Source organism: Echinops telfairi, unplaced genomic scaffold (assembly GCF_000313985.2).
Source record: "Echinops telfairi isolate 266 unplaced genomic scaffold, ASM31398v2 ScPeMD7_5592;HRSCAF=6446, whole genome shotgun sequence".
In the NCBI taxonomy this organism is placed as follows: domain Eukaryota; kingdom Metazoa; phylum Chordata; class Mammalia; order Afrosoricida; family Tenrecidae; genus Echinops; species Echinops telfairi.
Window position 1 is genome coordinate 19,820,357 of NW_022109491.1, and position 27,910 is coordinate 19,848,266.

Genomic DNA, 27,910 nt, shown 5'->3' on the forward strand with positions numbered 1-27,910 from the left:
CACACACACACACACACACACACACACACACACACGCAGGATCAGCGCTGAGTGTTTAAGCAAAAGCCAGGAGGATGGGGAAAAAATAAAAAGCCGCCAGAGCTGCAGAAAGCCGACAGGCCAGGAGGGGGCAACAAGGAGCACAGGCTGGAGCCGCCACGTGCCTGCCGCCGGCAGAGGGCAAGAGGCGCAGACCCCAAACAAGAAGCCCGACCACCTCCCGCACAGCACACAGGCATAAAGACCAAAAGGTGTGTGGGTGAGTGAATGAATGAATCAAATCATTAAAGAGGGAGTGAGAATGAATGAGTGGGTAGGGTTCCAGAGAAGTGGAAAATCCTGTGGGAGTGGATGAAGGTGGACAGAGCAAGAGCCGGAGAGGGATGAGACACACAGAAGCACACTCACGTGCTCACACGAAAAGGAGACCCCCGCGAGGGCAGAAGGGGCAGAGGACACACTGCTGGAGGGGCATTCGCCCAGCCCGGCACGGACAGGTGCTCAGCACACCTGCTACCCAGAAGCCTTTCAGGAGCCCATGGAAATGTTTTACCATCTTCTAACATGAGAAGGGAAACGTGGGCTTTTAGCTCAAAGAAGCTGCTTTCATAGTAGTACTAATACATTCATCTTTATACTACTGCAGTCGTAGAATATCCTTCTGGTATACCAACACCCCCACCCACACACACACAACATGCCACACAGACCACACACATGTGAAGTGCAACACTGGGGGCAGAAACCAATGTAATTGTGGGGGACGGAGGGGGAAGGAGGCTGTGGAAACAGACGGACCTGGGACAGAGGGACAGGCACAGGTACACAAGCAAGCGTGCCGACACAGGTGCGTGGGCCCACTGCAGTCTCTTCAAGGAGACTTGACTGCAGGGATGAATCCGGGTCTCACAGGCTGGCAGCCCAGAGGGGAAGTGGGTGAATGAAGGTCCAGCAGAGACGGACAGAGGCCAGGGAGGCACAGAGCAATCAACAAACAGATGCCCCACTTCCCACCTCGTGGCCCATTCCCTGAGTCACCTTTTTATCAACAATGAAATCATGCCTATAGAACAAGAGGGAAACCAGAATTGGAAGGCGAAGGGGCTGCGGACAACAGACAGAGGATAGGGCCCAAGCTGTCTTGTCTGCAGGATGGGAAGAGGGCCCAAGTGTGGGGGCAGCTCTGGCCTCTGTCTTTGAACCAAGGCCCAGCGTGAGGAGTTACAACACAAGGAGCCACGGGTGCTTTGAAGGGTCAGGGGGAGTCTGCCAGGCTGCCGTGAGCACACCCAGGGCATTCCCAGCTGCGGGAACAACCTGGGCAAAGGCAGGGGTGTGGGAGGCCCAGTGAGTGTACTCTCCAACCTGCAGGCAAGGGTCAGATCGTGGAAGGCCTGGGAGTCAACTTGGAAGGGGTCCCCTGGATTCCTCCTGAGTCAGTAGGGAGCCGTAGCAGGGTTCTGAGCTAGAGAGGGCCCAATGGCCGCATTAACAAGGATATGGTGGGGAGGGGAGCAAAGAGCTTCTGCCCAGGCAGGCTATTAGCCAGAGGCACTGAGCCCAAGCCAGCAGCACCAAGGCAGGTGAGGAGGGCACCTCAGCTGTTGGGGATCAGCTGGTGCAGCTGGGGTACGAAGATTCAGCTGGGGAAGATGAAACGGTGAAGGGGGGAGGAGGCGGAAGGCAGGGAGACTCAAGCAGGGCTGGGGCAGGAACAGGTGTCCCTAACTCAGAGAAAGAGGAGAGGGAGCGGGAGAGAGGGAGAGAAGAGAGACCGACCGAGGGAAGGCTGGAGAGGTACAATTAGGTATAAATGAGCACCCAGATGGGCTGAAAAGCAGAAACAGGATCTGAGGTCAACTGGCCAGCCATGCAGCCTCTCTCCCAGGCCACTCGGAGGGCATTGTCCAGGGAATGCAGACTCTACCCTGGGATTCCGCGTCTGCGCAGGCGCACTCCAAGCCACCTCGGCCACACAGGCCAACAGTGGGAGCCCGTGGAGGCTGGGCTGGCGTGCACGGCTTGCTCCACCGAGTCCCTGCAACGTGGACCCGGTTGGAATGGCCAGCATCATGTGTCCACGCATACATACAGGCTGCCAACACCTGCGCCCACATGAACCCACACACATTGGTGCCTGCTGGCCCCAGGAGACCCATGAATACACGCACCTCCTTTGCCTACCCCACCCACCAAGGACAAACCTTAGACAGGTCACCGACTCACATTGCCACCTGTTGGGCCCATGCACGCGCATGGGGTCTGGAGGCCACGCCAACCCGGACACGGGGGTCTTGTGAAAATGATCCTGAACTCAGAAGCATCGGTTTTTAAGGAAGCAACGCTGTTCGGGCTGGAACCGACTTGGACAGTGTGCGTGATTTGTTGTAAAATTAAGGTGTGGCTTACCCTGCTGCTCTCAGGTTGATACCAACTCACAGCAACCCAATCAGACCCGGCAGAACTGGCCCATAGCGTCTTCAAAGCTGTGACCTTACGAAGCACAGGGATACCTCTTCCTCCCAGGCAGCAGCTCGTGGGCTCCCACTGCCCAACCACCACACAGCCAGGGAGCCTTCCTTTACCTCTAAACCCACCGCCGCCGATGGGTCACTGTAACCCTACACGGGCATTCTGAGACGGAATCTTTACGAAGCAGGTTGCCTCACCTTGCTCTTCAGCAGCAGCTGGTGGGCTTGAACCACCAACCCTGAGGTTAGGGACCCAGCATTTACCCCACAGAGCCACCAGGGCTCCTTCACCTATAGTTCATACCCTCAATCTGTGATCTCCATGCAGGCCTGGCAGTGCTGCTGGGTCACAGTGTCAAAAGCCTCTCCCGACCTCCTCCTGCGGGCTGGGGGTCTTGGGCTTAACCTGCTGGGTCTGGTGTACAAGCAAGGCTGGGCATGGGATATGCTCACTCCCCCACACAAGCACAGGCATGCACACATGGCCCCACGCTGGTGCGATCACCAGCATCTGTGCTGGGGTGCCCTCCAGCACGGGGACAGCCAGGACACAGAGCCTGTTCCTTCCCTCCTGGCACACAGTAGGTGCTCAATGAACCACCGGCCAACCACTGAGGTCTGTTTGTGTTTAATCAGACAATATGCAAAGTATTTACAACCAATCCTAGGTCCCTCCCTGCCCCCCAAGCCTGGGCCATGGAATGTGGGACCCCAAAGCCTTGCCCAGAGCTGGGGGGCTCCCCCAGGCCTCTGCATAGTCATCTGAAATCTACAAAACACTGGTTTAATTTTTTTAAAAAAGGAAAAGAAAAGATCAATACTAAAACACCTTGAACCAAGGGCCTTGGGCAGTGGGCAGTGGTGAGGGAAGGGATGGGGTTGGAGAGCACACTGGGGTGAGCGCACCCAGATTGGACTAGGACGGATGGGAGAGGACTTGGTAATCAACACGTATGAGAGGAGAAGTTGAAATTTCATAGGCAGGCACTGCTTGGCCTCCCTTCCCCACTGGAGGGCCTGGCTGGCTCAAGAAACCCAGGCAGCGGGAGTGTTATTGCTATGGTGGGGGCCGTGGTGAAATGCACACGTCAGGGTGACTGCGTAGGGGCATTTTTACATGTTAAATATGGACACACATGGAGGCACGCGCACACACGCACACACGCGCACACACACACACGGGCCCTGGCAAGATGCCCACACGCTGTCAGCCAACCCTTTTACAAAGGGGCACATTGAGGACCCAGGAAAGGCCACCACAGATGCTGAACAGCAGCGCCATGGTCAAAACAGTCTCCAGATGGCCCTAGGGCTGGACTCGCTCCGAGCTAGGTGCTGGGCAATCATGAGGTCATGGTCACATGATAAGGGGCAGACACTGCAGCCCCAAGAGAGGTGGGGGCTGCCTGAGATCACACAGCCAGGCCTGGTGCCTGGCAGTGGACAGCCTCATCCCCTGGGTCCAGCCTGGTACTCCTTCCCTACAAAGGCGTTCAGGAGTGCCAGCTTGGAGAGAAGAACAGAGTCTGGCCTTGAAATGCCATAGGACAAACTGGAGCAAGAACCCCAGGGATCCCCCACAAGCCAGGTCAGGGCCTCCCCCGTCTCTTGGCTCTTCTATATTCTGCTTGATTGCCTCTGGAGCCTGAGGGCTCACTACCTTTCTTGGCCAACTAGCTGCAAAGGTCAATTACCACCCACATTCTGATGGAAGGCTCCTCCCTGCATTCTGAGCACATCTCCTCCACTCTCCACCCGAGCTGGCCCTGCTGAGACCCGCAGCAGGGAATGGCAACACCATTCTCTCTCTGTTGGGCCCCTTGGCTGCCCCCACTTTGTCCAAGAGGCCTCCAGGGACAAAGCTCGTGGTTCCTGAGGAAGACAGCGGGAGTACCAGGTTCTAATTCTACCTCAAGCTTGAACTGCTCTGTGGGCTGGGGCAAGTCACAGCCCCCGTTTCTGGACTCAGTTTCCCCATGGGGGCAAGAACTTAGTGGTGATCTCTAAGCAGGCCAGGATAGGAAGGAGGTACCCATACTACCTGGCATCCACAAGTCCACTGAACCTTGGCTGCCCAGCCAGGGTGCAGACGGAAGAGGGGTTTGGACCCATGGTCCCCACCAACAGGTGTTCCAGACACTGGTGGTAGGAAGAGAGGGTGGGGGCAGGCAGAGTCCAGGGGCCCCTCTTTGGAAAGGCTCTTGGGCTAGCTCTTGAGACAGACCTGGTTGGCGTGGTAAGTGGAGAAGGGGTCAGATGTGTGGAGCAGGCAGAGGCTGGGAAAGGGGCCCTTGCCCCAGTCCTTCCAGTTCCTCCTGCTGAGACCCACAGAGCTCACAGAGGGAGTGCTGGGAGGAGACGTGGGGCGACAGTGGGTGCCAGCCCCCAGCTGCCTCAAGGGCTACCCCAGGACCCTACGCCCTTCCAGCCACAAGGAGAGAAGGGGCCTTATCCCTGGCAATTCAGCCCCACGAAGGGAGGACAGGTGGGTGGAGGGCAGCGGCGGGAAGCAGGACCCTGTGGGAGGTGCTGCCCGCCCAGGATCCCAGCTGAGAGTCCAGGGCAGCCCCGGGGGCCTGCTCCCTATAGGTTCTCGCCGGGCTGGTACTGGGGCTCGGTGGATGTGAAGTAGTCCTCCAGGAAAGCCTGCAGGTACTCGAAGGTGTGACGCTCCTCAGGCTCCTTCCGCCAGCACTGGCACATGAGGTCATGCAGAGACTCGGGGCACTCGGGCGGACAGGGCATCCGGTAGCCCCGCTCTACCTGGTCCAGCACCTCGCGGTTCACCATCCCTGGGGGCAGAGGGAAGCGTGAGGAGTTTGGCTTCGGTGAGGAAGTTGTGCGGAGAGCAGATGGGGACAAGGACAAGGCTTCCCCTGTTAGGACAGGGCCCTAAGATTGAAAGCACTGACCATAGAAAGAGCCTACAACCCAAGGCTCAATCTCTTCTGCTGTGCAATTGGTCAGGAGGAGGTGGTTTATCCAAGGTGACAGGCAGTGCCACAGGTACCAAAGACAGGCTCTGGGGTTCTCCTCTTACCAGGGTAGGGCACCCGTCCCTTGGTTGTGAGCTCCGTCAACAGGATCCCAAAGGACCACACGTCAGACTTGATGGTGAACCGGCCGTACAGGGCAGCTTCGGGAGCCGTCCACTTGATGGGGAATTTGGCACCTAGGGAGAGAGAGAGGGGCCAGGATGGCTCATCAGATCCGCAGCATCATTGCCCTGTGACAGAGAAGGCAGGTGAGCTGCCTAGGGCCTCGCGGCCTGCCCCCTCTCCCGACCTGCCCACCTTGCCGGGCAGTGTACTCGTTGTCTTCGATGAGGCGAGCCAGCCCGAAGTCAGCCACTTTGCACACCAGGTTCTCGCCCACCAGGATGTTGGCAGCACGGAGGTCCCGGTGGACGTAGTTCATCCTCTCCACGTACGCCATGCCCGAGGCAATCTACAGGTGAACCCAGAGCCTGGCTCAGAAACTGCCCCATGCCCCTGCCAGAGGCATATGGTACGGTCTGGGGGGCGGAGGGGCGGGGGATCACCAGCGAGAACAGAGAGCCACACCCCTGCCGCCACACTTCCTCAGGTAGGAAAGGCAGTGTGCACAAAATGTTGGTGGCATAAAAAGTGGGCCCTGCGTGCGGCGGGAAGGAGCAGCACAGGCCGGGATGAAGGGGAGGCACAGGACGAGACGTTGACAGGGCGGTGGGTGGCACGGAAAGGCAGGCATGGATGTCTGCCAGGTCGTGCCTGCAGCTCCTCTCGGAGCCTCCGTTTCCCCATCTGTCAAATGGGGACAACGGCTGCCCCTCCCCTTCCTTCCCCAGGTTGCGTGAAGACTGACTGAGCCATGCCTACGGAGCACTGCCCACCACAAGCACGCATTCACGTCTGCCGGACGGCTGGAAGACCTTCACGGAGAAAACCGAGGCCTTGAATCTACAGGGAGTCAGGAACTCGCGATTCCCAGGGAGGGGCTCCTCCCCCTGCACACAGCCCCCAGGAAAGCTGCAGAGAGCAGCAGCGGGCACAGGGACGCAAGGCAGGCTTCCTGGAGGAGGCACTCAGGAGGCGGGGTCAGGATGCCAGCTGGGACCTGGGGGCTCACGGGCTAAAGGTCTGGGGCAGTGGGAGGGGCTGACTCACCTGAGCAGCCATGTCCACCAGCTGAGGCAGCCGCAAGTACTTGCCCGTCTCCCCCTTGAGAAAGTCCAACAGGCTCCCTAGGCAGAGAGAAACGGCTCCAGCCCCTGCCCCCACTGCCCTCCCCGGGCCTGCCTCCGTCAGCAGGCACAGCAGACAATACGGAGAGCCATCTGTGAATAAGGGCCCTCACTCAGAATGGGGAACAGCCCAGGTGGCCCTCTGCAGGTGGACGATCAAGCAGACAGGGCCCCTGGTGCAGTGGGGCACTATCACTGGGTTCCTTCAAGCTGATTCCAACCCAGAGCCGCCCCACGTACAGAGTAGGATTGGCCCCAGAGTGTCCCTGGCCATCCACCCACCCATCTTTCTGGTTGGCAGGCAGGTGCTTAAACATTGTGCCAGCAGGCTCCTATTACAACAGACTAAGGTGCCAGCAATAAACAGAGTGATGGCCACCACGAGTGGGGTTTGCACACTGTAAGAACAGTTACGTGTACAAAGCTCTAGAATAGATAGACCCCAAACCAAACCCACTGCCACGGCGCTGATTCTGACTCAGAGGGACCCCTCTCTAGGCTTTCTGAGACGTCAATTGTTGCGGGAGCAGACTGCCTTCTCTTTCTGCCCAAGGAGAGGCTAGTGGACTTGCTTGAACTGCTGACCTTACGGTTAGCAGTCCAGCTCTTACCCAGCAGCGCCACAAGGGCACAGCACATCTGAAAATTGGCCGTGATGTGACTGGCCTATTGAATTGTATAATATGTGTGTTATGTGCCAATAAAACTGGTTTTTTTAAATAATAAAAGATAAATGAAAAGTGGGTCAGCAGTGGGTTGGGGGTAGGGGACTGCAGAAGCTTTCTGCAAAGAGGCACAAGGAGACCCTCAGGGTGATGGAGAAGGTCCACACCTGCATTGCAACCAGGGGTACACAAGCGTTCACCTGCTAACACGCATTAAATGGCCTGGCCTCCAAATTAGACCTCGGAGCCGAGTGGAATTCCACCAGCTAATTGACTCGTTTAAACAGAAGCTAAAGGTCAAGGAGAGACTCCACCTGGACGTGACCAACCTGGAGGCTTGGGAGTCCATCATCTCCGGGACCCAGAATTGACTGACCACTTCAGAAAACCAACAAACTAGGGACAGCCTTGGATTAGAACGGAGAAGGGGGCCATCCCTGGCTGGGTTGGACGGGAACTGACGTGAGAATCGGACTCCAGGAAGATTAATGTTCTGTGGGGGAGAAGCCGTCCCCATGGACCCGTCACTGTGCCGCCGCTGGGCCTCACCCTTGCTCATGTACTCAGTCACAATGTAGATGGGCTCCTCAGACACCACTGCATACAGCTGCACCAGCTTCTCGTGCCTCAGTTTCTTCATGACCTGGGCCTCCTGCAGGAAGGCCTCTGGAGACATGGTGCCCGGCTTCAGGGTTTTGATGGCCACCCTCGTGGTGCCGTTCCAGGTCCCTGTGGGGAGGGGCACCAGCAGGTTCACACAAGCCCCCCAGCCCTGTCCCAGAGGCGCCCAGACCCACCCGTCTGGGTACCAACAGCAGGTTTGTGACCAGCCAAGCCAGAGCCCGCCGCTCGCAGCACCCCTCAGTGGCTTCTCTGTAAAATAGACGCACGACCTCAGCAAGCTCCAGACAGGGCTGCTATACCGGGGTTCAATGAGTCTCTGGCCCGGGCTCAAACCGCATGGCTGCTGTGGGGACCGTGGTGAGGAATGTTCTGGAAAGCAGTGGCTCAGCCCACAAGATGGGAGGCCGTGGCTTTCATGAGGCACTGAGTGGCCTCAGGGCCTCTTGACTCTCAGCTGGTCATCAAAGGTGCGCCATGCGCTGACAAATTGACACATGTGCCAGCGGGGGCCTGGGTGAGGAGATGCTGAGGGAGGCCTGCAGAACCAGACGTCTCACAGGGGCCTGCACCCCACAAAGACTAAGGCATCAAGTGGAGCTTGGAGGTCTGACCAGGAAGAGTTTAACCTCTGGGTCTTGATAAACAGGTGCAGGGGAGCGGGCTAAGGTGAGTCCCACCCGATGTGGCTCAAGCCCCATTGTCATAGAGAAGGACAGACATCCGCCTGGCTCTCGGGCCCTGGTTTCCCTGAGGGGTAAGGCAGCAGGGGCAGGGCCTTACCCATCCAGACCTCCCCGAAGCAGCCCTGGCCGAGCTTGACCTCCAGCCGCAGCGACTCGCGGGGGATCTCCCAGGCGTCCTTGGCCAGGCCCTGGGTCTGTGGCTTGGACGTGGGGCACACTGTGATGAGGCGGTGGCACAGGCCGTCGGCGTGTTCTGAGGACAGAGGCAGGGACGTGGCGTTCCAGCAAGGCTCCTGATCCCCCGACATGCACAGCACTCACCACGTGCACACACCGGCTGCCCTCAAGGCCAGGCACCTACACCCGTGCTCACACACACACCTCACATAGGCCTGCGCAGCCTCGGCGGGCACACTGACCGAGTCCTGCCTGCCTGCCTGCCTCCCTGCCTGCACCCATTCACCAGGCTTGAAGAGGGGGCCATCTCAGCTGGGGCTGGGAACCCAGAAGGGGAGGAGTCAGGAGCGACAGGGCAGACAGGCGTCCAGGTTCCTGTAACTACCTTCCAAGACCACCAGTGTGGCCGAAGAGAGCCTGCACAAGTGCAGGTGGTCTTGACGGAGTCCTGGAAGGCTCCCCAGAGGAAGCCGCCGCCCGGGGAGACACTTCACAGGCTGTGCGGAGGCCCCGGGCGGGGGAAGGGGCTGGGAGGAGCCCCGAGGGGCTGGGGGGCGTGGGTGGGGAGTGGTGGGAGGTGCCCGTTCAGACCACACCCAAGATTTCAAAGTAGCCCAGGGAAGGCTTTCATCGGGGGATACGGAGTGAACCCCATGATGTGACCAAATGGGTACAGGAAGTAGCAGATCCTAGAGAGGTTGGAGGGCCTGGTGACAAGAGTGGGGAGGAGGCGTCTCACACACCCTGCAGACACGCGCCATACAGGCACCCCGCACATGCCACACACAGGCCCGACATATGTCTTGCACATGTGCCCCCCGACACAACCCCACACGTGCCCCTCATACAACACATCATGCACACACACATGGACCCGACATACACATACTCCACACACATGTCCCCAGCACAGGCCCTGCATACACCCCTGACACCACAAGCTCCCTCTGCTGCAATCGGCCTAGACGCCCCTCTCTCCTCGTCCCAGACCGGCCCTGGGGCTGCGAGACAAGCCACCCAGCCTCTGCCAGCCCCTTCTCAGCGCTGGTGCTCCCGTGGTGCAGCGGCGCTGCAGCTGGTAGGGGAGAGGGAGGGCAGGGGACAGGGGAGAAGAAGGGGGGGCAGCAAGGGGTCCCCATGTGTTCAGTGGCCGCCCTCCGGCCAGCACACTCACTGGAGTAGTAAGCGACGAGCTGTTGCAGGCTGTTGAACTGGGTGCGGGAGGTGATGTAGAAGCCACCGCTGTCCAGCTTCCGGATCTTGTAGTGCTTCACGTTGAGGCCCTTGGCATTGTCGAAGTCAGACACCGAGAGGCAGTAGGCGCCTACAGGGCCAGAGGGGAGAGTGACCCCCATGCCCGCCACCCCCACGTCCCCCTCAGAGCACTGTGCATGGCTGGGCTGCCTCCATTGCATGCCTCTTAGCCCCCAGCTCAGGGACACGTAGACACTGGGCTGAGCGCCGATGGCTAAAGCCCCTTGCCATGCCCCCTGGGCTCCCGTGAGACCTCTGGACCCTGCGTGTGACTCTAACACATCAACTGCCCTCTCTGGGCCAAAGTTTCCCCCTTTGCACAACGTGGGAACTGCCAGGACCTTTGGGGGAGCTCAGTGAGACCACAGGGAAGAGGGGCTGGCACATAATAGGTGCTCCATCAGGGTTTGCTGGGAGCTCTGTGATCACCCCAAGTGGCTGTGTGCCCCTGGCCTAACTGCTCTCCTCTCGGTGTCTGCCTGTGGGGGCACTGTCCCTGCCCCTGCCCCAGCCCCTCCTGCAACGCAGTCCATGTTCAGGCATGAGTCAGTAGATGACTAAGGCCCAAGGACTTTAAAGGCTGAGCTGGGCCCTGGGGATGCCTCCCTGCTCCTCTTAAGCCTAGAGAAGCTTTGGACTGGAAGTGTTTGCTGGTGTCCAGCAGGCCTGGCTAGGAGCCTTTGCTGCCCTGAGCCCGAGGTGCCTGGGAGCAGCTGGGACAAGCAGGACTGAGCCCCAGAGTTGGGGAAGTGGGAGGGGCGGCCCAACACCCAGAGAGGGCCTTCCTGGGAGCCTGGCCCAGCCTCCTGACCCACAGGCCTTCTTTCTGAACAGGTCCCAGGCAGGGCATCTGATTCATGCTGGGTACATGGAGGCCCAGAGAGAGGAAGTAGCTGGCCTCCTGTCACCCAGAATGTCAGGCACAGAGCTAGGACTTAAGCCCATACACTGGCTCTCCAAAGGCCATGCCTGAGTAACCACACTTCACTGTAGATGAACCAGGCTCTCTCTGTATGTGTGCGCGCGCACGCACATGCACACACACATGCACACATGTCATAACCCTGTGCACACGTGCAGGAATTTTATATCCAGGAGCCCACACATTCACACGGGGACCTCTCCCAGTCACAATTCACTCCACACAGAAACACACTGCCCACGGACACACACACACACACACACACACACACTCTCTCTCTCTCTCTCTCTCTCTCTCCCCCAGACCTACATGTGCGGTGTACACACGTTCCCAATTCTGCTCCCTTGAGCCCCAAGCCCACAGGAAGCAAGCTGGCTTCATCACCATGGCAACAGGGCACCTGTGACCCACTTTCTAGGGGGCTAGAGAGGCCCAGAGCCTGCATTCTCCAGCTGGGGGCAGGACAGGAGGGGGGCAGAGGCTAGGGCAGCTGGGAAAAGAGCCAAGCCAGGTGCCAGCACGCAGGCTCAGCTCCAGAGGCTCCCGAGGAAGGGGAGGGGAGGGTCTCCTGGACCAGCACCCACCCTGAGCCTTTTGCTGTGTGACCCTGACCAACTGATCACCTGTCCCCCACGCCTCACCTCAAGAAACTCAGGCCTATGAAAGACCAAGCCTCACCTTCAGCTGCACCTCTGCTGCCCCAGATGCCATCCAAACCAAGCACACTCCCTGCCACCCAGGCAAGTGTCACTCACAGCCACCCTACAGGGCACAAGAGAACTGTTCCTTTGGGCTGCCAAGATTTTAAATCTTTACAGGAGTAGACAGCCTCCTCTTTCTCCTGCAGAACAACAGGTAGGTTTGTACTGCTGACCTTGTGGCTAGCAGATTGACACCTAACCCACTGTGCCACCAGGGATCCTTTCAGATAAACAAAAACTGCAAAACTAAACTCACTGCTATCGAGTCCATGCTGACGCACAGCGGTCCGGGGTCAGTGGGGCGGGGGCGGGGCGGGGCAGACCTGCCCCTGTGCGTTTCTGCGACTGTAACCCTCGGCAGAGCAACTGGGGGTTTGGAATTCTGGCCTCGTGGTTAGCAGCACAATGTAGTGACCACTGTGTCCACCACTGCATCCCCAGGTCCCTGCCAGGTAACACAGTATTCCTCAAATGCCCCTCCCTGCCTTCAAGCCCAGGATCCCTGGGGCATGGCGGTTTCTGCGGTCCACAAGGTCTGCAGTTAGAAGCCACCGGGTGCTCCGTGGGAGGAAGACGGGGCCCTTCTACTTGCGCCAACAGTTACGGTCTCAGAAACTCAGGGGCCGCTCTAGCCTGCCCGAGAGGGTCACGATGAGTCAGCAACAACACCATGGCAGCACATCTGTGTGAGCTGGGGTTGTTGTTTTGCTTTGGCCTTCATCCTGCTGGTAGTGCCACTTGGGAGGCTCTTCCCACGCCGCACCGCACAGCAAGCTCCTATGTCCCCCACGAGCCCCGGCCCCCACAGTCCCCGGAAGACCTACCTTTTGTGGTCTCGCTTTCACGCACCAAGAAGGTCCCTCTCGGGTTCTCCACGTTGAGTAGCAGCCTTTCCGACTCCCGCCTGGTGATCTTACCGAAGTACCACCTGGGGGGGGTGGGGACGGACAGTGTTGGCAGCCCTGGCTTGCCCTGCCCATGGCACCTCTCCCTGGGGTACCCCGGGGGCCCAGGGGCAGCTCAGGAGAGATGGTGGTGGACCAGCGACCAGCGCAGATACTCACTCCTCGGCCTGGATGGAGTCGGAGGGCGCCACGTAGTTGCTGGGGATGTAACCTGTCTGCCCTGTGCTCAGCGAGTGGGCCAGCCACCAGTCTCCCTCTCTGCGTGGGGGTGGGGAGGAAGCACAGGAGAGGGGGCCTTCAGCAGTCTTCCTGGGGACACCCCACAGGCCCAGGTGGAGCTGGCCCGGAGCTCTGCCCCTCCCTGTCCCAGACACCTCCAGGCCAAAGCCGGCTGTGGACACAGCCAGGCCCCGAGGCCCCCAACCACAGAGACAGAGTCCCGGGCCAGGAAGGAGTCTGCTTCCCTCCAGGTGGAAGCCCCCAGGGAAGCCAGGAGCCGTTTCTGGGCGAGGCGGGCAGCGCCGTCCCTGGGGGCAAGCAGGCCATGGCCAGAGAGAAGGCTCTGGCCTGAGGCAGAGGACAGGTCAGGCTTTCCAGGCCTGAGGGCTGGTGGGACCCAGGAAGAGCCAGGGTGACCGTGCCGGGATTGGTGGCCATCCAGGCTCCAGCCCTGCAAACTGCCCCAATGCTTGCCTCAGTCACAGATCACGGGACCCCCTCAGCTGAGCACCGTAAGCCGCCTCCTGCAGCCGCCCATCTGCAGGGGGAAACTGAGGCCGGGGGTGAGGCCCTGCCCAAAGTCACACAGCGCGCCATGTCGGAGGGGACCCGGGTGGAAGAGGCTCTCGTGCCCAGGGCACTACTACACTGATTGCCCCGTGAGCAGGAGGAGGAGATGACAGGGACCGGAGGAGCTTCCTGATGTGTTCGGGTCCCCTGGGCCTGGGTGGGAGTGGGGAGGGGGCAGAAGTACCTTTGCAGCCATCTGAATGTGAACCAGGTCTGGCTGGAGCGGGGGTCCAGCGACAGAGGAGGGAGGAGAGAGCGAGAGCCCATTGGGAGAGAAGAGGCAGAGATGGGGGTGGTGAGAGGCAGAAAGTTCCAGGGGGGAGGAAGAGAGCCAGGCGGGGCTGGGGGCGGGGCAGGGTGGGCAGCCGGCAGAGGCCTCGCATCCAAAGCAGCCCAAGGGGAAGGGGTGGGGTGGGGTGGTGCCTGTGGGGAATGAGGGACATCAGCGGCGGGGCAACAGCGCCCAGCCCCCTCCCGCACCCACTGTACAGATGGGAAGGCTGAGGCCCGAGAAGCAATGGCCCTTCTCCTCAAAGTCACACAGCCTGACTCCGGCTCCTGACCCCAGACAAAAGAAATGCAGGTGGGGGCTTTCCTGAGCTGTCTTAACCCACAGCGGCCTTTCTGTCTCTCTCCGGCTCTGAGAAAACAGACAGGCAAAACAGCCTCCGCCCTGCAGGCCAGGGACAGAAAGCCTGTGCCCACGTCACACAGTCAGAGGGCAACCCCAAGTCTCTGGCTCCCAGCTCTTCTGACCTGCCCCTGGCCAACGGCCTCAGATCAGCCTGAAAACGGAGGAGGTGAGCCTGTGGCTGGTACCACCGCCCAGCACCCGAGGCCCACTAGCAAGTGGCCACACAGCCTGGGTCATCACTAGTTCCCAAGCCCAGACGCCGGAGGCCCATGGGCTGCGGTGAGAGAGCCTGCACTAGGCAGGGCTCGTGGGGGAGATTCTGAAGCATGGGGGGACCCTAGCCCGTGGTGGGCAGATAAGCTGGGGTCCTCAGGGCAAGGGAGCAGGAGACAGCTGCAGGGTTACTGCCCAGCAGTGTCCACCAGAGAGCGTCCCCAAAGACACTTCTGGAACGTGGGCAAAGGAGAGACCGCTTTGGGAACCACCTCGAGGCAGACCTCCCAAAGCAAACCTGCACATTCACTGCCGTTGTGTGGATGTCCGCTCATAGTGACCCTCCAGGACAGGGTGGGACTGCTGCTGAGCGGTTCCAAGACTGTAACTCCTTATGGGAGTGGAAAGCCCCCGATTTCCTCTGGAGGAACGGCTGAGAGTTTAAAACCGCTGACCTTGCAGTGAGCAGCCCAACACGTCACCACTGTGCCACCAGGGCTCCAGAGGCAAACCTCAGGGGTCCCGACTCCCAGAGACTTGGATGCCAGGTGAGACCTCAGGCTCAGGAGATGGAGGCCCAGAGTTAGTCAGCACGGAACTCCAGGGGCTCAGGTGCGAGGACCCCGCCCAGCCAAGGCTTGGGCTCTCTACCTCCCTCCATCCCAATCCAGGCCCACGTGGGCCGGGCTTCCCAGGCTGGACACCAAAAGCCTCTCCCTCATAAAGGGGGCTTGGGGGTGGGCCTAGGCCGTAATGAGCTCTAAGAGATGGGGGCGGGCGGGTGGGCAGACAAGCAGGGTAATGCCTGGGGGAGCTATGAGGCCCCGACACCTCCAATGTGAGTGGCCACTAAACCTCCCGGGACCCCTCTTCCTACAAAGGTAGCCCCCGCGCTCCACCCCCACCGCCCTCGGCAGGCAAAGACCAGTTGAGTGCTGTGACAGGAGACAGGGCTCCCAACCGACCCCTTGTCCCCCAAATCAGGAGCGTCTCACAAAGGGACCCCAATACATCCAGCTCTCCTGGCGGCTCCAAGCCCACCAATGCTCCCCCAGCCCACCCAGAAGGCAGGAAGATGGAAGGGAAGGGAAGATGGGGCAGGCAGGGGAGGGGCGCTGCCCTGATGCCAGTGGAAAGAGACAGAATGAGAGGTCTGTGGCTCCACACCTCACCTCAAGCTATGACCCCTCCACCCCTCGGGCTCTCCCCACCACACTGGTGATGTCTCCCTGCCCCACGGAGACACCAAGCCCTCCCACAAGGGCTGGGGCTCAAGCTGTCCCCTCCCAGCTCCGCCACACTTGCTGTGTGACCTTGGGCAAGTCGTTTCACCTCTCTGGGCCTCGGTGTACTCATCTGTAGCGCGGAGTGTGGAGACGCACGCGTGAAATCCCGTGACGACCCGGGCCAGCCACAGGACCCAGCCCAGACAGGCCGGGAAGTGTGGGCTTGTTGAGCGGTGGCGGTCTGATCACTGGCCGTGCGTCCCGTCCACCCACCCAGGCTGAGGACCTCTCCTCCCCTGCACCCGGTGCACAGTCCTACGCAGAGCAACTAGCGGCGTGGGAATGCAGAGCGAGGCAGACCCCAGAGCTGCCCTGGGGAGCCCCAGCCCAGGGCGGGGAGGAAAATGGAAGCAGCTGGTGGCAAGGGCTCTAACGCGCGAGGGAATGGAAGCCTGAAGAAGCCACCCCTCACCAGAAACAGCAAGTTTGAGGGAGGGTGGGCGCTTCCAAACCGAGTTCCACCCCTGGCTTTGCTGCTGGGCGGCTGTGTGACCTTGGGCCAGTGCCTTCACCTCTCTGAGCCTCAGTTTCCTCATGTGCAAACTGAAGACAGCCCCCTCGCCCATCCCTACACCTGGATGGGGGGTGGGGGGACTGTCGTGAGGAGCAGATGCAAGGATCTGGGTGAAAACACCCTCTTTCGGAATTCCCTCTATTCGCCCAGAGAAGGGGCCCCTGAGCTGGGTCTGTGGGATGAATCGGAGTTTGCCAGGCGGGGCGGGGAGCGAGGGTGAGCATGCACCACGGGAGAGGAGGCAGGGACAGGCCACCGTGGTCAGGGGGTGGCGATGTTCTGCTACTTCCTTAGCCAGGCCCCTGAGGAGACTCAGATCGACTCTGCTCTGCCCTCCCAGTCCCCTTGCTTTCCACGGCACCCCCTCCAGCCCCACATCCTTCTGCAAGTGGCCCCTCCTGCCACAGGGGGCGGGCGCGCACACAGCGGGGGTCTCCACATGGCTGAGCCAAGCCCAGCCTCTGCCTGCCTGCCCCTCAGCCTGCCCTGGGATGCCCGTGCTGGACTCTGGCCATACCGGGCCCAGGACCGTGGACAAGCCCTTCTTCACCCAGGCCTCCATATGGGGGCAGCTCGGGAAAGGGGCATTATGGGGAGACGCGCCCATCCTCTCAGCCTGGGGCTGGGGGCTGGGGCCTGGTCCGATGGGTGTCAGGAGCGAGCGAGGTGAAGCTGGGGAGGGTAGGAGACGCAGCCAGGGAGCCAGACAGCAGGCAGGGTCACCGGGCACGGGGCACATGCAGGCCAGCAGTCCCCCCTCCTCCCCACAGAGCCCTGACCCAGCCCACGGTCCCCGGCAGTCCCCCCTCCTCCCCACAGAGCCCTGATCCAGCCCACGGCCCCCACAGTGCGTACACACCTGACATCCACCTTCCTCCTAGGGGCCAGCGAGAAAGAAGCAGAGCAGAGAGAGGAGAGGCTAAGAGGAGACTGAAGAGAGCAAGCGTGGGACAGGGGGTGGGAGGGGGCCTGCAGGGAGTCCCCTGCAGAGGGGGCAGCAGGGACACTGGGAGTGGGGCCCTGCCCACCTCCCCTGGTGGCCCCGCCCCTGCGCCGGGCATAGCGCTCAAAGCCTCGGTCGTGCCCCCAATGCATCGGGGCTCCCTTCCCGCCCATGGCTCTAGTCTAGGAGGCAGAAGAAACAGGATGGGAGAGGCTGTGGGGATGGGGGGAAGAACCCTCACCCAAGGGCTGGAGCCCCACACCCCTCCCGGCCTCACTCCCTGCTCCCAGGGAGCTCTGACCTTGGCAGGAGACTGCCAGGCTCCCCTGGGTCAGCAGGCTCAAGTCTGCCCCCCATGGCCAGAGTCCCACACTTCCACGGTGCCCCCCACATCTCACACCCATGTCCAATCTGGACCCCTCTTGGATTGGCTCTTTTATCTCCAACCTTCCCAATGTAAGTCCCTCGCCTACAGCTGGAAACTGCTGTGCGCCCCACCCCCAAACACACATACCCCCCAAACCGCCCCCCACCCCGTCACCAATAAGGGCACAATTCTGTCCTGACCAAGTCCCTCTGTAGGGTCTGAGGCTTGGGGCTGACAATTCCCTGCTCTATCCCCCACTTCCAGTTCTTGGACCCCCAATACCCACCTGCCCAGAGCCCCAGGTCAATAAGCACCGCTGACGGTAACTCTCCAGCGGGCCCACCCTCTGTCCCTCGGCCTCTGGCCTCAGCAGGGCCTGGAGGCCCGTTCAGAGGTGTCTCCAGGCCACACCTGGAGGGCAGGAGGGAGGGTGAGGAGCGACGGTGGGGGCAGGCGGGGGGCACTCACGTGTTGTTGACAATCTGGAGCCGCTCACCCTTCTTGAAGGACAGGTCAGTCTCTGTCCTTGACTCATAGTCATAGAGGGCCACAAAGGTGGTCACTCCACCTGTGGGGGTGGGGGGTGTCAGAGGAAAGAACCCACACTGAGGGAGAGGGGAGCCTCATGCTAGGGAAGGGTGGGGAGGGGCCTGCTTTCCGTACTGCTGTGTCTCCAGTGCCAGTGCCCTGGCACATAGGAGGGGGCCCAGTGCCTGTGTGTCCGTGTGTCCGTGTGTCCCAGAGTGCACCAGTCTGTGGTGTATCTACTGAACGTACGCCAGTGTCCTGCGTGTGTTCTGGTGGATGTGTGTTGTGTTTCTGTACACCTGCCCTCAAATGTGTTCACCCCATGTCGTCCCAAGTGTGTGTCTGGGTGACAGAGAGACAGACAGTTGGTGCCCACGGCTGAGCGGGATTCAGTGCTATGAGGGTGTCTTTGAATAAGTTGCTGACAGTGTGTGTGCAACCACGTGGGTGTGGCTCTATCTGAGTGTGTGCACGTTTGTGTGAATCTCTGTCTCATGTCTTGGGGACCCCTCACCCCATTTCCCCAGCAGTGTGCACCTCTAAGCCTGCCATGCCCAGCAATGCCAGCAGAGGGCGCAGGGGCGCATCTCAGCAGCCAGGACCAGGCCTCCTGGTTCCATCCCCTCTCCCCTGGAGGGCCCAGGTTGTCCCCAGGCCCCTGCCACACACTGGCTGCCCGACCTGACCTAGCAGGGACTAGGAGGAACAGCCTCAGACCCAGTCTCCACCCTGCCCTGCCGTGTCCTTTAGCCAAAACCAACCCTGCTCTCTGGGCCTGTTTCCCCCATGTGGTATGACCATGCACTCCTGCTTCCCTGGACTTCCATTCTGGTAGAGGTGCACCCTCATGGTAACGAATGCAAATGCACGCCCCCTCCCCACTCCATGGGTACCACCCTGGACAGTGCATAGAGCCCCCCACCCCCACCGCCTCCAGGAAACCCCCACCACCCAAGATCCCCAGGGCAAGTAACTCTTCCCCTTCCACAACAGGGCAGGCTGCCCGGGGCCAGGCAGGGTAGGGCATCCCAGGCCCACTGACCAGCCAGCGGCCCCGCCCTCTGCGGGGAGGTGACCGTGTCCGATGAGTTGAAGCCTCCAAACAACTTGGGCTCGGCGGCGGCCTGGACAAAGGCTGCGCTGGGGCCGCGGTGGCTGTCAGCGGAGGCCGGCTTGCTGGGGGTCTGTGAGGTGGGGAAGGCCCCCCCGCTGCCACTGTGGGCATTCTCCGTGGGCTCCAGGCTGCGGCGCCGCTGGCTGGCATCTTTGGGCTTGCTCTTATTGCTGCCCATGCTCCTGGCTGGAGAAAGGAGAAGACCCCGGGTGGAGGGGAGCCTCTGGGCACCGGCAGGGCCTCCTGGCCCCCTTTGATGGTGTCACCCCCCTCCCAGTCGACAGATGGCAAACCTGAAGGCCAGAAAGGACGCTGTGGGACCATGGGGTGAGGGGGGGTGGTAGGCTGGTGGAGGCTCAGTGTGTTCTACTGTAAAATTGGGGTGGGATGACGGCATCTAGGAAGGGCTTCATCAGAAGCCCTAGACTCCCCTTCTCCCCTCAAGGCAGTGTTTCCGTCCCTCCCTCATGGGCATAAGGAGCCTGGCGACAGCATGGCTGCACACTGGGCTGCAATCCCAAAGGTCTGCAGTTTGAAACCACCAGCCACTCCTTGGGAGAAAGATGGGGCTCAGAAACCTACAGGGGCAGTGCTACCCTGTCCTACAGGGTGGCTTGGAGTCAGCATGGACTGGATGGCAGTGAGGTGGTTGTTTGCTTGTTTAGTTTTGTCATGCCCATGTCCCCAGCACCTGGCAGTCAGGAGAGGGCTCACTGCAGCTCTGTTTGATGAATGCGGGGTGGACTGAAATGGACAGAAATCGCTTAGCACCGGGAATGAGGTAGAAGTGGCCTCCGAGGGAGCAAGCCAGCTGAAAGGTCTTAAAGTAGCAGTCCTCGACCTGTGGGTTGTGACCCCTTTGGGGGTCAAACGACCCTTTCACAGGGGTCGCCTAGGACCATACTTCTGATGGTCTTAGGAATCGAGACACCGCTCCTCTAGCTATCTCTAGGCAGGTCAGCCGACATGCAAGTATGCCTACATACGGGGTCACCACAATGTGAGGAACTGTATTAAAGGGTCGCGGCACTAGGAAGGTTGAGACCCACTGGCTCAAAGGAAGCCCTGCAGGGAGTCGGAGGCCGCTACAGGCCCTTTGTGCCTGCTCTTCCGTCTACCTTGACCACGTCACCAGGCCTCCATCGGTTCTCCGCTCCACAGCCACCTCCTCTCAGCTCCATAATTCTCAGCTCAAAAGGGCAAGCTCTCGACTCCTTTGATTGGTCAAATCTCTCCAATGTTCACGCCACTCCTTGATAGCATGTGGGGGGTTTTTGTTGTCTATTGTTTTTATAGCACATGTGACTATGTAATTACTGTTATAGGAGTCTGTGTTTTGTTCACTACTGTGTTCCCAGCCTGGCCACGCACTGGGTGGGGCGGACAGTAGGTGCTCAATCAACAGTGGAATGAATGGGTGGCTATGCAAGAGTGCATAGACTTGAGCCAGAGGTCTGGGAGGCCCAGAGACTGGAAACAGAGAGAACCCTGCTGAAAACTATCTCCTGAATCCACGGTCCTGCCAGCTCCTCCTGCCCCCTCTGCCTGCCTCATTCACAGCACCTGACTCACCGTGGTTCCTGCCAAGCCCGATTGGGGTCTCCCACCGGTCACGCTGCCTCTCTCAGCTCCCCACCCCACCCCTTCTCAGTAGGCCTGACTAGGTCATCACCTTACCTGGTGGAAGGCCGGGGCTGTCCCAGAGGACCTGGGAGGCAGCCTGAGGTCTGAGCGGCGAGACCAGGTATGAAACCAGGGGTCCTGGGATGAGAAGCTCACTGTGCGAGCCTGGGCAAGTCACTGCCCCTCTCTGGGCCGCAGCGTCTTCATCTGCAAAGAGAAGACAAGGCGGGCTTCTCAGACTATCGTGTGGACAAGGACAAGGAGCTCTGATAAGGCTTCTCACTCCTCGGGCTCTGACTCTGGCAGCCCTCAAATGCAAACTCACCACCATCAGGTCCAATCTGACTCCTGGCGACCCTACAGGACAGGGTAGGGCTGCCCCGGGGGATTCCAAAACCGTAACTCTGGATGGGAGTAGAAAGCCTCATCTTTCTCCCTCGGATACTGGTGGTTTCAAACTCGTAACTGTGGTTATCAGCCCAACTCATAACCACTAAGCCACCAAGGCTCCCAGACCCCAAATCACCTTCAACCCTCCCAGAAAGCCTTCAGTACGCAAGAGGGAGGCCGCACCGCCTGTGGGAGGTCTGCCCAAGGCCTGACTTAGCTAACTGATGTCTCTGAATGGTATATGAGAAAAGGGGTGTATCGATGCATGTTATAGATATGTGGTATAGCATTCTGCAACAACCAAAAAGATATATAAGCATCACATACATCCGTATCTAAGAAAACTAGGGGTATGCCTGCTGATACTTCTTAGACAAAACCAACCACCTCACGGGAGTGTTTTCTCAATTTGAAGACTTTGGTGCCACGGTCTCTCAAGACAATTCAGGCAATTAGGATAATAGGATAATAGAGGCCTTAAAGCTTCCGGCGAGGAGCATCTGGGGTTTTAAATGTTTGTGGGCGGCCACTAAGAGACAACCATCAGTCTCTATCTAGAGTCTGGAGGGAAACAGAAATAAGGAACGGCCCAAATCAGAGCCGAAACCTGTCTACAGGAATAACGGACTCCAAGAACTACAGCCTCCTCCACCTGAGATGGAAGGCTAGACAGTGCCCAGCGACCACTGCGAGCATCAAGCATCGGACGAGGGTCACCACAGATGACCACTGCGAGCATTGGACGAGGGTCACCGCAGATGACCACTGCGAGCATCGGACGAGGGTCACCGCAGACGGATCCTGCTAAAGAGGAAGAAGAGCGTGGACCAGAACCTTCGAATTCTCCAAAACGCCTGTCTTACCGGGTTCTAGGAAGTTGGCAAACCCCCTGCAGCTGTAGCCCTGAAATACTCTAAACCTTGCAGCGAAATCATCCCGGGGTCACCTTTGCGCCAAATAGGTTAAGGTTAACTCAAGCCATAAAGTGCATCACCACTCCATGAGGCCCAGAGGTGAAGGTTACTCCTGGGCCGGAGGGCTGGGGCGTGGGGAGCGGATGGAAATGCTGAGAACGCTGACCAGACGGAGGGAAGGTACCAAAGCTACTGCACGGTGTGTGGAGACACGGTCGGAGGTGGCCTGTGTTGCTGTGTGCATTTTCACCAACAATACAAGTAGATCTTTAAAAAACAAAAACTTAAGAGTAAAGCAGAGCCTGCAGTTCGGAAAGGGTTGGCTCGGGAGCCAGACGCCCCAGCCCCGTCAGGCCACTAGGGGGCAGGTGACTCTCTGTGGCCGTGGTGTCATCAATGGAAGGAAGACCCAGAGCCCAGCCACATCAGCTGGGACTGATAGTGTGTAGTTCTGGAGAGGGATCCACCAGGGAGGTGGATTCCTATTCTTCCCAAGTGGATGCTGAAGGCTCTGGGATCGGTCTAGAATCTCCTCCGAGAACCAATGACAGGTGAAAAGTCCCCTGCCTTGGGTGAGACTTTTTCCCGAATGCCAAGCCCTGTCCTGCCACTCCCTCCCCAGGTGAACCTTAGTCTGCAGTCTCAGGGCCTCAGGACTCCTGGTTGCCCAATGCAGGAGTGACCCGCAGAATTCCTGAAGCCCATCCCGTCTCAGAGGATACAGGAGGCCCTGGAAAGACCTGTTTAACAGCCCAAGGGATAGGTCAAGGGACCTGGGGGCCCGGGAAGGCCTGTTTCTATGGCAACCCACTCCACTAAGCCCCCAGTGCCCACATGTGGTTGGTTCCCAGGTACCCGATGACCCAGTTACCCGCAGCTCCATGGGGATTGAATTCCACGACCACCACCACCACCCCGTCAGCTGTTACAGCACCTACTGTGCACGCAGGCCCTCTGCTAGTCTCACACAGGGGACAGAGAAGAATGGGCCAGGCCCTGACTCAGAGGGCACACAGGCTAGCAGGGACCCTGTTTGTGGGATATTACGAATAAAATTTTAGTGTGGTTTAAATATATGTAACAAAATATTTGCGGCTCCAATGTTCCTTATACGCACAGTTCGGCAATGTTAATGGCGCTCATCATGTTTTGGGGTTTTGACTGCGAAGGCCAGGGAGTGCCGATTTTGAAGCACTGTCCCAGAGCCCAAGCTTCCTTTAGAACAGTGGCTCTCAACCTGTGGGTCGCGACTCCTTTGGGGGTCAAACGACCCTTTCACATAAATTGTCTGATTCATAACAGTAGCAAAACAACAGTGATGAAGTAGCAACGAAAATAATGTTATGGTTGGGGGGGGAGTCACCACCACATGAGGAACTGTGTTAAAGGGTCGCGGCCTTAGGAAGGTTGAGAACCACTGCTTTAGAATGAAGTAGCAAGCTGGGATGAGGAGTGAGCTCCGTGTCCTTGGAAGTCATCAAGAAGGGGAGGGTGAATAAGGTGGCTGATGTGTCGTGTACGGAGAGGAAGAGCCAGGGGTGTACAATGTGTCCTGGGGCAGGGGGCTGGGGGGTAGACATGGCTTCTGACCCCAAAGCTCCTACACAAGAAGAAGGACCCCACTGCAAGGCTCTAAGGCAGCAGCCTCTGTGGTGGATTCTGCGTCTACGTGCGAAGCATGCGTTTGTACGGAGGCAGGCAGAATAGAGGTTACGAGGCAGCGCGGGAGCCAACTACCTACGTTTGAATCCCAGCCCTACACCCCCCCCCCAAATTCAACTTTAGATGACGTGGGCACTCATAATATCACAGAGCTGTTGGGCCACCTGGGGTGACCAGTTCCCGCCCAGGACAGGGAAGGGCTCATTGCCAGTCCCTGATAACGTCCTAACTTACCACACACAGACCCTTTGGGCACCACAAAATGATGCAAAGGAGAAAAGTAAATTCCCCTTCATCCTGGCCCGGAGGACAACCGCCTGGGCGCCACGGGGGGTTCCTCCCAAGCACTCTGGGGGAGTACTTGATGGACGGGCTATCTGCAGGTGGGGCAGGGACAGGTCATCCCCACATGCCCAGTGAGAGGGCATCTGGGCCAGGAACCTGGGGAGCATGGAACACCCAGGCTTCTGCAAAAACAGAGTGGGTGGAGAGAAGACAGGCTCACATAGGGTCCCCCTGGTTCTGGGGCCCAAACGCTGAGTCACCATGAGTCACCATTTGAGAAGGGCCAACCCCCCACATCTGTTCCGCCACTGCCGGACTCTGAATTAGAGATAGGTCCTTGGTGGGGGGGGGTGAGAGGAAGTGGCGGGGGCTATGGACAGGGGGGTGCCTGAGGATCTCAGGGATGCCACTCCCGACTGCAGCAGGCCTCTGACACCTCCCCACAGGGCCTGCACCATCCCAGCCCCATGCGGAGTGCCAGGGACAGCCCTGCTGCACTGCCCCCTCCATGCCCCCAGCACTCCCCACTCAACAGACCCCACGCGGCCTCAGCATCTCCTGAAGCCCGCGTCTCCGCTGTGTCACCGTCTCAGGGCTGACATCATTCTCATCCTGTTCAGTCACTCAAATATTTACAGGCACCTACTATGTGTCGGGTCCTGTGTTGGGCTCTGCAGACAGACTCCCCAGCCCCTGCCTGTGCAAAAGCTCTGAGGGGAACTCCTACATTTTCCACAAAACTCTCTTTCCCTCCCGCATCTCCTCCTCCACCCAGGAGGCCCTTGTCCTGGGCATGGACATCAACCAGGTCGTCCTCTCCAGTGTACCCTCCTCCCCGCAGGCAGGGAGCATCTCTGTAAACCACACAGATGACTGCACATGACCCCGGCTTCACCCTGTCCTGGGAAACCCAGTAGGCACTCCTGTGTTGGCCAGGGGGACAGGTCACAGCAGGGACGGTCCATTTGTTGGGCCAACAGCAGGGCGGCTGCTTCAAGGAACACGAGCTGGGTGGCCTGAGGAGGACAGACGCTCCCACACACTGTTGGGTGCAGGCCGCCCAGGACCTCAGTGTCCGCCGCTAAAACGGCAATCACGGCACCCGCACGTCATCGGGTTGGGAGAGATCGTGCATCCAACGGGGCTCAGCTTGGCACATAGTGGACACGCTGTCAACATGACCTACGTTGATTTCTGAGAAGGAAGTAGATTATGTGCTTGCATGCACTTGTCCTCTCTCTCTCTCTGTCTCTCTCTTTCTCTCTCTCTCTCTCTCTCTCTCTCTCTCTCTCTCTCTCTTTCTCTCTCTCTCTCTCACACACACACACACACACACACACACACACACACACACACACACGAGCTGTCTTGGTTTAGAGAAACTTTGGGAAGGATTCCATACTCCTTGCTTCATCCAATAAGGAAAGGGCCGGGAGAGGAAATATCCCTTAGAATTTATCACAATTTTAAAAGTAAATAAATAAATTTGTTTGTTTTAAAGAAACAGAGCTTCCTATCACTCAGCTCTGGAATGGCCTGTCCTCCTCAGCCAGGCCCCTCGGCCCACAGAGTTGGCCCTGCTGCCTTCTCTCACAGCCTCTTCTCCCACCACAGCCCCGCCCTCTGGCCTGCCCAGCCCTCTCCCCTCCTGGCCTTGGCCTAGGTTGTGGCCTCCTCTGGGCACACAGCTGCTCACAGCACACCACTGTTCAGTCACAACACACACCTCCTTTCTTCCCAGTCCTGAAGAACGTCCCCTCCACCCTGTCCAAGGGTGGAAGAGTAGAGCGGGAGGCCTCCAGTGAGGCCTGGTCTCAAATGCAAGCTCCCATCACTCTCCAGCTGCATCTTCTTAGCAGGGAGTCACTTCCCCTCTTGTTTTCCGCGTCTTTAACATGGAAACGATATGACACTGAACTCTCTGAGCACGAAGTGAGCGAGTCCACATCAGGGGCTCAATGAGCAGCGTGCAGCGTTGTTTCTGTTACCGTGACTGGGGATCAGAGGAGCCATGCCAAGGGCAAGGGGAGTGGGTGAATGCCAAGCATGGAGCTGAGCACGACACAGAGATGGTACTCAATCCTCCAACTGCACGATGAAGTAGGGACTGTAGCTCATCATCTCCTAGCCAGGCAACCTCAGGTGGGCCTTGGCTTACTCCTCTGAGACGGGGCCAGTGCAACTATTCCTAATCGGGTCTGTAATGAGGAAACCATGGGGTGATACTTGTAGTGTCTGGCACATACAAAGTACTCAAAAATACATATTAGCTATCTTTATGATTACTTTTAAGACTTTGGGCTTCTTTTCCAACTGCCATTCAACAAAGCCTTTTGGAGGTCCTACTATGTGGCAAGCCATCCCCATGGTCCTATGGCAACTGGCTCATGGGAGTAACCAGGCCTACAAGGGTCACTTCAGAAGGAGAGAGCCTAGAGAAGGCACGCGTGTACAGTGGTCCACCTTACTCTGAAGTAGCTGCCAATGCAACTAGAGAAGGAAAGATGTGGAAGGAATAAAACAGAGCTAGAAAGGACAAGATCGTATGCCTTCTTTGTAGATGCAATGTAGACAGCTAGGAAGTCAAAGAAATTATCATGAAAAAACGTCAAAGAAAAATAACGTTAATGAAAATAGCAAGGAATTAAGTTAATCAATGAAAATCTTCTACTATATCAACAGCAATCAGAAAATAAAATGGAAGAAAGTTTAGTATAATAAAACTATTATTTCTCCCCTAAATTAATATCTAAAAGTGGAGTACGATTCCAATAAAAACTCTTAACAGGATTTTTTTTTTTTAACCCAGACAAGTCCATTTTAAAGCTAAAAAGTAAAAGTGAATCTATGAGGATTTCCAGGAAAATCCTAAAAGAAGAGTACAGTGGGGAAAATAGACCAAGCAGATAGTAGAATTGCTATCAAAGCCACAGTATTTAAAACTGTAATGGTATTAGCAGGTAGACAGTTCAATGGAAGAAAACAGAGTCCAAAAAATTGTCTCCCAACACTCAAGAAGTAATATACATATGAAAGTGGCATTTCATACCAGTAAGTAAAAGACAGACTATCTTTGAAATGGAATTGACCACCAAACCTTGAGGGCAATATCCCTGCTCAGAGCAGTCAATCCAGAGAGAAGACCACATGGCCGGCCCCACTATGAGACACAACATCCCTCACTGACCCATAGCCCTACAGGGGACAACTAGAGACACAGTGTGGGAATTCCACCCAATCTGATCCTACCACACCAAGGCAAAACACTAAGGGCATGCAACAGAACACCAAGGGGAACAGAGCAACGAAGTCCCCAGAGAATACCAAAAAAAAACACTGGGGTCAGGGCTTGGCACCCCATCAGACTCAGCTGGAAAACACTCCTAAAGGCCAACAAACAGTCCTTGAACTAACTACAAGCTTTTCTTTCTTATTGTTGTGCTGTTTTGGTTTGGGGGAGGGGAAGGGGTTGTTTTTGTCATTGGCTTTTTGTTGTTGTTTTGTTTTCTTTTGTTGGTTGGTTTTGCTCTGTCTTGTTTTTGTGCATGTTATTATCTCCAAAGGTCTGTCTAAATAAGATAGGCTGGATGAACAATCTGGAGGAGAAAACAATGGGACCGACAGTTCCAGGGTGGGGACATGGGAGAGGGGAAGGTGGGGGGAAAGGTAGTGGTGTTAACAAACCCAGGGACAAGGGAACAAGTGATCCAAATTAGTGGTGAGGAGGATGTAGGAGGCCTGGTAGGACGTGATCAAGGGCAATGTAACCTAGAGGAATTACTGAAACCCAAATGAAGGCTAAGCATGATAGTGGGATAAGAGGAAAGTAAAAGGAAATAAAGGAAAGAGCTGGGAGGCAAAGGGCATTTATAGAGGTCTAAATAAAGGCATGCACACATGTAAATATATTTATATAAGAGGATGAGGAAATAGATCTATGTGCATATATGCATAGGTTTAGTATTAAGGTAGCAGAAGGACATTGGGCCTCCACTCAAGTACTCCCTCAATGCAAGAATACTTT

The 27,910-nt window shown here is 58.0% G+C and overlaps 1 protein-coding gene across 4 annotated transcripts in view; it reads right to left on the reverse strand.

Annotated features, from left to right (window-relative positions):
• Nucleotides 1-3,083: 3,083 nt before the first annotated feature.
• Nucleotides 3,084-27,910, reverse strand: part of SRC (SRC proto-oncogene, non-receptor tyrosine kinase) — a 37,133-nt gene continuing 12,306 nt past the window's right edge. For 2 of the 4 annotated variants that reach the window (XM_045295141.1, XM_045295140.1), the window contains 14 exons: nt 20,690-20,842; nt 18,941-19,198; nt 17,839-17,938; nt 16,920-16,937; nt 13,598-13,630; nt 12,784-12,882; nt 12,544-12,647; nt 10,017-10,166; nt 8,763-8,918; nt 7,908-8,087; nt 6,617-6,693; nt 5,765-5,918; nt 5,512-5,643; nt 3,084-5,263 (listed from right to left, as the gene is read on the reverse strand). In XM_045295141.1, the coding sequence (XP_045151076.1) occupies nt 5,055-5,263; nt 5,512-5,643; nt 5,765-5,918; nt 6,617-6,693; nt 7,908-8,087; nt 8,763-8,918; nt 10,017-10,166; nt 12,544-12,647; nt 12,784-12,882; nt 13,598-13,630; nt 16,920-16,937; nt 17,839-17,938; nt 18,941-19,190 (1,662 nt within the window). In that variant the 5' untranslated portion in view covers nt 19,191-19,198; nt 20,690-20,842 and the 3' untranslated portion in view covers nt 3,084-5,054. The remainder of the gene's footprint in view (nt 5,264-5,511; nt 5,644-5,764; nt 5,919-6,616; nt 6,694-7,907; nt 8,088-8,762; nt 8,919-10,016; nt 10,167-12,543; nt 12,648-12,783; nt 12,883-13,597; nt 13,631-16,919; nt 16,938-17,838; nt 17,939-18,940; nt 19,199-20,689; nt 20,843-27,910) is intronic. The other 2 variants (XM_045295142.1, XM_045295143.1) reach the window with 2 other exon arrangements.